The sequence below is a fragment of the Osmerus mordax genome, chromosome 14 (genome assembly GCF_038355195.1).
Source record: "Osmerus mordax isolate fOsmMor3 chromosome 14, fOsmMor3.pri, whole genome shotgun sequence".
NCBI lineage: Eukaryota > Metazoa > Chordata > Actinopteri > Osmeriformes > Osmeridae > Osmerus > Osmerus mordax.
The window spans coordinates 1,275,219-1,284,594 of NC_090063.1; the positions used below are offsets into that span (position 1 = coordinate 1,275,219).

General features: G+C 40.8%; 1 protein-coding gene across 2 annotated transcripts; it reads left to right on the forward strand.

The window, feature by feature from the left end:
• The first annotated feature begins 171 nt into the window (after positions 1 to 171).
• On the forward strand, positions 172 to 9,071 carry LOC136956028 (prosaposin-like). Of its 2 annotated transcripts, none has more exons than XM_067249837.1 (12): positions 172 to 307; positions 479 to 534; positions 1,038 to 1,112; positions 3,056 to 3,181; positions 3,316 to 3,435; positions 3,552 to 3,632; positions 3,716 to 3,902; positions 7,888 to 8,030; positions 8,116 to 8,196; positions 8,390 to 8,500; positions 8,586 to 8,656; positions 8,739 to 9,071. In XM_067249837.1, the coding sequence occupies exons 1-11, from the start codon at positions 172 to 174 to the stop codon at positions 8,619 to 8,621; spliced, it is 1,152 nt and encodes a 383-aa protein (XP_067105938.1). In that variant the 3' UTR covers positions 8,622 to 8,656; positions 8,739 to 9,071. The 2 variants fall into 2 exon arrangements, with proteins under 2 accessions (XP_067105938.1, XP_067105939.1); XM_067249838.1 differs by having other exon boundaries at positions 3,716 to 3,803.
• The last annotated feature ends 305 nt before the right edge of the window (positions 9,072 to 9,376 follow it).

Below are 9,376 nucleotides of genomic sequence, written 5' to 3' on the forward strand. Positions count from 1 at the left end.
TAAGTAATTGCAGAAAATATAGTCAGACATCCTACCTCAAATGCAAACATAAACGTGTATGGAGCCCTATTTTTCTGGAAGGTATCAGTTCTGCAATGTTAAAGTGAAGTGAACACATTTCTAATCAAGCTGAGTGTTTTTTTGTCAAGCTGTAGCTGGGGACGGCGTTTTATGACAGGCGGATACTGTATAAAAGTAGTCATACACCTACCCTGCACCTTAGATCTGTCTCACCAGGCACACAACCAACTCATCATGGCTTTCTTTAAGATCACTTTGCTTGTCTTCATTGCCCACCAGAGCTCTGGTAAGAACATTTTAGGATGTTTCAATCAACTGATTGGTACACACTAAGAACACTGTTTTATTCATTGTTATTTAATTGTATATTGATAGTATTCATTGATATATTATGGATTCAAGTTTAAATGTGGTGGAACAAGCAACAAAAATGTTCCCAATTGGCACTTTCTACCAGCTCTTGCCAGGGTTATTGATGCTGAAGGAAACAGAAATGTGTGGGACAACCTGACAGTAAGTGTCTTGTTCCTTGCTACTTACCTTACAGTAGTTGGTTAGTACTTCTTCCATTTTAAAGTACAAAATGTTCATTAAATACACATTGACCAGTGCAGCTGTGCTTTTGTTGAGATATAGCACATAAAGCATTTACATGCAAACATTTTAATTGAATAGTGGATATGTTTTTATTTAACAAATGATGTAAACCAACAATACAGTCAAAAATATTAAATGGCTTTCATATCCATGATATTAGTGTACAATTTGAGCTAGTACAAAGGCAAAATGTTTTGCCATTTAATGTCACTAAAAAGTAATAAGAACATACATTTCACTTCTCTTTTTTTGGAAAGGTGTGGGTTTAACTGAGTTATGTATAACCGTAGCCTTCCTCTTTCCCTGGTAGAATGGTTTGTTAATAGAAAAAAACACATGACTCTTAAAAACCTTTAGTTTTTTGTGCCTCAGTCTTGGTCCAACTCAACCATTTTTATCAGTGTCACTTATTTTTTCAGACAGGGGACACCTGCCAGGACTGTACCCAAATATTTGAACTTCTTCTTGATATGTTCTCCAACAGAGACCTTCAGGTGAAAACAATTAAAGCTGCTAACACAAATTTCTCAGGCCTACTTATGATTTGTGATCATAGTCACATACGGATGCAGTGTTCAAGATAACTGTTGATATACAGTTAGGTCCATAAGTATTTGGACATTGACACAATTTTCAGCATTTTGGCTCTGTATACCACCACAATGGATTTGAAATGAAACAATCAAGATGTGCTTTAAGTGCAGACTTTCAGCTTTAATTTCAGGGTATTTACATCCAAATCAGGTGAACGGTGTAGGAATTACAACACATTTTATATGTGCCCCCCCCCTTTTTAAGGGACCAAAAATAATTGGACAAACTAACATAATCATAAATCTAATTGTCACTTTTAATACTTGGTTGCAAATCCTTTGCAGTCAATGACAGCCTGAAGTCTGGAACCCATAGACATCACCAGACGCTGGGTTTCGTCCCTGGTGATGCTCTGCCAGGCCTCTACTGCAACTGTCTTCAGTTCCTGCTTGTTCTTGGGGCATTTTCCCTTCAGTTTTGTCTTTAGCAAGTGAAATGCATGCTCAATTGGATTTAGGTCAGGTGATTGACTTGGCCATTGCAGAACATTCCACTTCTTTGCCTTAAAAAACTCTTTGGTTGCTTTCGCAGTATGCTTCGGGTCATTGTCCATCTGCACTGTGAAGCGCCGTCCTATGAGTTCTGAAGAATTTGGCTGAATCTGAGCAGATAATATTGCCCGAAACACTTCAGAATTCATCCTACTGCTTTTGTCAGCAGTCACATCATCGATAAATACAAGGGAACCAGTTCCATTGGCAGCCATACATGCCCACGCCATAACACTACCTCCACCATGCTTCACTGATGAGGTGGTATGCTTTGGATCATGAGCAGTTCCTTCCCTTCTCCATACTCTTCTCTTCCCATCATTCTGGTACAAGTTGATCTTGGTCTCATCTGTCCATAGGATGTTGTTCCAGAACTGTACAGGCTCTTTTGGAACAGTTGATTTGGCCACACCTAATGTTTTTGCTATCTCTCTGATAGGTTTGTTTTGATTTTACAGCCTAACGATGGCTTGCTTCACTGATGGTGACAGCTCTTTGGACTTCATATTGGGAGTTGACAGCAACAGATTCCAAACACAAATACCATACTTGAAATGAACTCTAGACCTTTTATCTGCTCCTTGTCAATGAAATAACGAACTCCCTTTATGAGAGAATAACATACACCTGGCCATGGAACAGCTGAGCAGCCAATTGTCCAATTACTTTTGGTCCCTTAAAAAGGGGGGGGCCACATATAAAATGTATTGTAATTCCTACACCGTTCACCTGATTTGGATGTAAATACCCTGAAATTAAAGCTGAAAGTCTGCACTTAAAGCACATCTTGATTGTTTCATTTCAAATCCATTGTGGTGGTATACAGAGCCAAAATGATGAAAATTGTGTCAATGTCCAAATACTTATGGACCTAACTGTATGTATATCCCTTTTTAAGGTATGGGTAATCTCTTTTCAGATATCTGTAGTAAAAACATCTGTTCCTAAGACTTTTAATTTGTGAGAAGGTTGCTCTGTTTTTAGCTACTCCTGACATTACACTCTAGCTATCAGTTCCATATCGTTGAGGTGAGATGGGAAACACTTCCTGTTTTCTATCTTACAGTGTATAAAAATAAACCACAGATGTAGCACCTATAGAGCATCTACCAACCAGTTCCCCTTTAAACAGCTCCAATCCAGGGCCGGCCTGACCCAATAAACAAACTAAACATTTGTTTAGGGCCCCGCGATTGGTTCGGGGCACCGAACCAATTGCAGGGCCCCGAAATTCAAATAAAATAAATGTATTGCCAATCAAAGGGCCCCCTACACTATTTTTGTTTAGGGCCCCCAAAACCCTAGAGCCGGCCCTGCTCCAATCACATCGCTCTTGCCTCTTCTTCATGCAGGAAAAGATCAAAGAAAGTCTGGAGGAGCTGTGTGAACGTCTGCCAGGACCAGGAGCCTCTAAAATCTGCAAAAATCAGATTGACAAGAACCTTCCCATGGCAATTGCTTTCTTGACTTCCACTGTTGTATGTGTTATTTCCCTTTTTATATTTAGCAGCAATAATTATTGATGTTTTTATACTTGTCATTGATGTAAATTGGGGGATGAACTAGAAGTGAATTGTGGAGTCAATCATCAAGTCCTTCCCCTACTCTACAGAAACCAGGTCAGGTTTGCAATATGTTGGGACTCTGTGGCACCCAGTCAGATATATCGCAACAGAACCTGCTGATAAGTCATATTCGAGAAGCTATGAGGGCAGCCATGATAGTTTCAGAGGTGAGGCATTAAGGCAGTAAGACTTGATACGGTTTCACACACTCTGTGTTTCCTTGTCAGTCCTTGGCTCTCCCTCACTCCCTTTACCCTCCCCTCTACTGTGGTCGCTTTACCAGCTGCAATCTACTCAAGAGTGTACCTTCTGCATTTATATAGTAAAAACGGTTGAGCGCCTGCTGCCCAAAGAAAGAACTGAGGTAAGAAATATGCAAAATCACTTTATAAACACACATACACATTTCAACCTTTCTAATCTGCTCATCTCTTTCTTTCTTGGCAGAGTGCTGTGATTGACTTGCTCGGAAGAGTATGTGGCATTCTTCCTGCCTCTGTCAAGGACCAGTGTGAGGGTCTGATTGAGAAATACGGTAAGAAGCTGCTGGACTTGCTCCTAAGCTATGCCACCCCTCAGGCCATCTGCTCCATCATCCACATGTGCAAGGGCCAGGAGACTCAGATGTTCGTGGGTGAGACACCATTTCTCAGTAGCCCACATTTACAGTCTTCCAGTACTGATCAGTTTCATACATATATAGTAGGGCTGGGAATCTATAAAAACAAATTTGCTCACAATATGCTGTGAGTAATCTCAATTAATCACATTTTCCCCGAGTTTGTTATCTTCATGTAAAACACTGAATTAAATCAATTAGCACATGTATATTTTAAATAGAACATTTCATGACACCTCGTGAACCGTAAACAGTCTCTCCTGGGAACTACAGAATAGTCATTCCCATCAAATATATACAGCAACTTTATAAACAACAAAGTGTTTATGTGCACGTTGAATATTTAAAGTTTAAACCCTGAAGGTTATCAAAAATACTGGACATGGCTCTACGCTAGATTTTTTTTGCTGGAGTACATGTGCCTAGCCTGGTCCTAACCAGACCCTCGTACATTTCATTTGTACAGAGGGTCTGGGATCACTCCATTGACAAGCGTTAACTTCCTTGAAGGCGGGTACTCTGTTGAAGTTTAAAACTATTGGATCTGCCCAGAGCCACTCTGATCTTCCATAACCAATTGCTAGCATTCGCCTTAGCCAACTCCTTCACCACGGAGCTAGCTGCCGTAGCTGGAAAATCAAACTTTTCCCGAACCCCGTGGGGAGGAGGGCCACAACATCATGACCACCAACAAAACTCCGGCTTTAATTTATGGATATTCGGCAGCGTTGCCACAACCGCAGAATAGCTTCGCTCGCATCTTTCTCTGCCGCCATTACTGAACTACAACTCAAACTACTGCACAACATCAACGTCATCATTCAGACCAGTTCGATTCCCGGTCATGCCAACTGACGTTGTGTCCTTGGGCAAGGCACTTCACCCTACTTGCCTCGGGGGAATGTCCCTGTACTTACTGTAAGTCGCTCTGGATAAGAGCGTCTGCTAAATGACTAAATGTAAATTCTCAGCCACTCCCTCTGTTCGCTGATTGGACCTACAATTTTTTTTTTCTGAAAACCAACTGATGCACTGAAATCCCAGACCTAGTAAAGAAGCAAAATCCAAATTGAGCGGAAGTACATAGGAGGGCAGAGCCAGGTTAACATGTGCCCCAAAGTGAAAAACTTTAGGGGCACAGACAAAGATTTAGGGCACAGTCAGTTTCTGTTTTTAAAAACTTTAAACATTGCGGGCCCTATTTTAACGATCTGAAACGCAAGTATCAAAACGCAAAGCGCAAGTAACTTTGTGGGTGGGACTCCGGCGCGGTTGCTATTTTGCCGGCGGGATAAATGACTTTGCGCCTGGTGCAAGTGGGTTGGTCTGAAGTAGCTACATTACTAATGGGTGTGGTTTGGGCGTAACGTGCAATAAACCAATCAGAGCGTCATCTCACAAGAGCAGCGCTTGTTCCATGGCGGATTGCTATTATAAGGGCGGATTTGCCAGGGGCACGCCAGGAACGGTTCACAGCCGAGGAGACCGACGTTCTCGTCAGGGCCGTAAAATATAGATAAGTGACATTGTATGGGAAAGGCAGAGCAGTTTTCTCATTGCACTAAGTTGCCTACTCATGCTGCTCATTCAAATTCTTATTTTTATGTAATTTATATTGTATTTTTTAAATTGTTATACTTTTTGATTTGTTTAGTTCTTAGAATTAGTTTAACTATTGTACTTTTTTACTTAATTTAAGACCCGTATATGTTTATTGTTTGCACCTTCCTGCCACAATAAATTCCGTGTTGGTGTAACATAGACTACATGGCGAAAATACAGAATTCTGATTCTGATGGGCATGGGAGAAGAAACCTACCCAAATTAGCTTCGGGTAAACAGGCGTGGGAGGAAATTGCCACAGTTGTTCCAAATCAAGTTCAAATACATAAAGATTTCTCATGAAAATATTTTTAATCACATACAATAAATCAAAACAATGAAGAAGCTTGCGCCCTTAAAATAGCATCTGAATAACGCACCATTGACTTTAGACTACGTTTTTTCTGGTCTGTGGCGGAATTGTTTTTCTGAAACTGCAAAATAGTAACAGGGAACGTTTGCGCCGGAACACACCTCCTTTTTCGCTGAACCGCCCCCGGGAGCGCAAAGTCATTCCCTAATTTACCGACGTGCTTCTGTGGAGGGAAAAGTCTGCTTTGCGTCGAGTGCAAACTAGGAATGATACTTGCGTCGTTGACAAAGTCAATTGCGCTGGGTGCACGATAGGGCCCTGCATCATTATTAGACTATTGAATAAATTACACAAAAATGACTGGAAACAGGATTGGTGACTTATTTATTCATTACATATTCATTTATAACTTTTTTGTATTCATTGTAACATTGTTTCAAACTGACTGGCTTGGCCAAGCTTTGTAGCAACTGCGCTCTTGGTTTTCAGCATGGCTTGTGGTAGGACAGAAGGGGATTCAGTTGGGGGGTTAATTTTGCAGGGCTCTCAAGTGTCACGCATTGAGCATGACAATCACTCATTTCGGTCTTTTGTCACGCCCTCCCGCCACACATTGTATTTCTCACGCAGAAAAAAAATATTTATAATATATTTAATATGCCGCAGCACCCAACCAAAATTCCTCTGGCCGCGCCACTCTCACTATGGAACCGGCAGGAATCAAGCGCGTCTCCCCTGGAGTTCTTAGTCGAGCCTGCCACTTATCAGCCAATCAAAAAAAAGAAAGGGTCTATACAATAGCCAATCGGAAAATAGCACCATTGTATCTGGGTAAGATTTAATGCAACAACCAATGGAAAAAAAGCATATCATGTAATTTTTTACGTGATTCTGCTACAACATCTTCCAAAAGTTTTGTTCACCTACAGAGCAAACCACTGGAGCTCGATCATCACTTTGAGCACAGTCATGATATCCTGTTTTAATGTTACAACAAATTCACAACTTGTTTGACACAAACAATGACAACTTGACTGCTGTTAGAAAATGTTTCCCAGATAATTAGCATCAGTTTTTCATGAGTGTCTTAACCAACAGTTTTACAGCCTGTTCACTGACAACACCTGCTCAGAACAAGTAGTTCATAGATGTAGCCGGTGTGTATCGGTGAAACTCACTCCTCAGGTATGTAAAAGGCCACCCGCGTGGACAGTTAGCTAGCTTTTCGTTGGCGTAGTTGGTAGTGGTGGCGCTTGGAATGTCAGAGGTGGCAGGTTCAAACCCAGTGCGGGACGAACATAGGCCTGATACCTTTGACGGAGCTTGCAATATTTCGTCTGATACATATAATAGGCCTAGTAATATTTTCGTTATCACACGATGACTGACATATTGTCACATTATAAACATCTCTTTCCAAATACGCGTAATAATTTCATGTGTTTTGCATAGTCGATGTTATAGGTCACTTTTAAAATAATGTCATATTTTATAATTATATCCTGGCCATGGATGCATTAATCATTGCTGCCTTTCAAAGATGTCAGGTAAAAAGCAATTAATTAATTAATTTTGACCCCCTGGTGGTGGTGGGGGGGGGGGGGGTATGGGGGGGAATGTCACTCTTGCCTGTCTTCAAAACTTGAGAGCCCTGATTTTGTTGACGGAAGCATTGTTTAAGTTTCTATTGTTAAACTTGTGTTTATTTTGGTATGTCGAGTTGGACGTTAGTTTGCTTAGTTCTATTGTTCACACTGAGTGGGAAGGTTAGCTAACTAGATCGCCAGCCAGGCTGTTACAGCACAGGACAGATGCAGTAGGCTATCGCAGGTTGCAGCCTGTGAGGTTTGTCCGACTCACGATTATAAGTAGTTGAAATCATGGTTTGAGCATTTTCGGGTTCCATAGACGCAAAAATGGTCTCGCGTTAATTGCGCTAAATAAATTTTTACGCGTTAAACATTTAAAATCAATTGCTAAGATTAACGCGTTACCTTTCCCAGCCCTAATATATTGTATTAAGCCTGAACCAACATCTCATCATAATTATTTGATTGTTCTAGTAACCCTATCTTTCTCTGACAGAAAGCGGTCTTGTCTCTGACTGCGAATCTTGTGTGATCCTGGCTGTTCTGAGTCGCCTTAACTTGGGTTCCAACGCCACAGAGATACAGACATCATCTTACCTAAGCTCTGTTTGCCAGCTGCACCCCAACATCCTTCCTAAGGTTTGACTCGTCACTCCGAGCCAAAGAAAGTTAAAGGAAGAAAGGAAGGATGTGATTTAAACTCAGCTATTGTCTCTCTTTACAGTGTGACAGCTTTACCAAGTACCATGGGGAACAACTGAAGGGGTTTTTGGGTAAAAAGGGTCCTCCCCTTGATGTGTGTGGGGTATGTCACTTTTGAATAATTTACTGTCCATTCCATGTCTACAGACTTTAAAATGTGGTGGTAGCTGTGGAAGAAAAGGGGAGGGGGGGGGGGGGGTCATAGTTTGTTTGTCTGTGTGAAGGGGTGTAAGAGCTGAGAAGGGCAAGATATTGTTGGTTGGTGATCCTAACTTGATTTTGCTGTTGCTTCCCAGAAAGTGGGCCTGTGTGGAGGAATGGGCGGGCCAGCAGGGCAAGAAGGAAACCCCTGCACTGTGGGTAGCAGCTACACGTGCAGAGATCTGAAGACTGCTCTGGAATGTGGGGTAAAGACAACAGATGTTTTAATTACGTAGTATAATACCTAAATGACTTAACGGCCTGACTGTACTTTTTTGTCGTTTTTTGTAGACAGTGCCCTTTTGCCAGGAACATATTTGGGAATAGAGATTTTACTCAATACCCCTCTCTCAAATGGAATGGTAGGTGGAATGTATTAGGAAACTAACATATATAGACATTACAAATGGCTAAGAAATAATCTTCAAACTTTTTTTCTTCAAGAGAGCCTGAGGTATTTGCTACCACTGATGACCCTCATTTCAACATCCAATTGCAAATATGACCCAGTAGAAATTTCTCAAACTATGTTTGTCTGTCAGATAGTATGATCTGCACACATTGGAGTTAGCTGATTGCATTGTCACTGTTTTTGTTTGCCTCTGTGCCTTTTTTGAAACTTTCAGAATAGGGCTATGATTGTTTTTCATCAGATTTCTTTCTAGTACATTCTAGACATATACTGTACTTTGAGTGTTGTTTTAGCATAAACATTTTGATTTATGCATTTAGATATAGAACAATTTGATCACCAGCTCTTTCAATAAACAAATTATGCACAACTGCTTATTTTCTTTGTCACTTGGATTATTTGTTTCCAGAGAAGCGGACACTCATTAATCAATAATTTCAATACAAACCACGCTGAGCCGTCAGTCGACATCATTTACTCCTTTTAGAGACAATAATCTTAGATTTCTTCCAACACTACGATCACCTATCACACCAATGAAAGTGATTTTCTAAACACACACACAGTAAGTGTATATACTGAACACTGGAACCTTTGGTATGGAATTTTTATTAAAACAAATGTGTTTGCAGAGCAGAAAGGTTATTATTACTCCAGAGATGGAACTTTA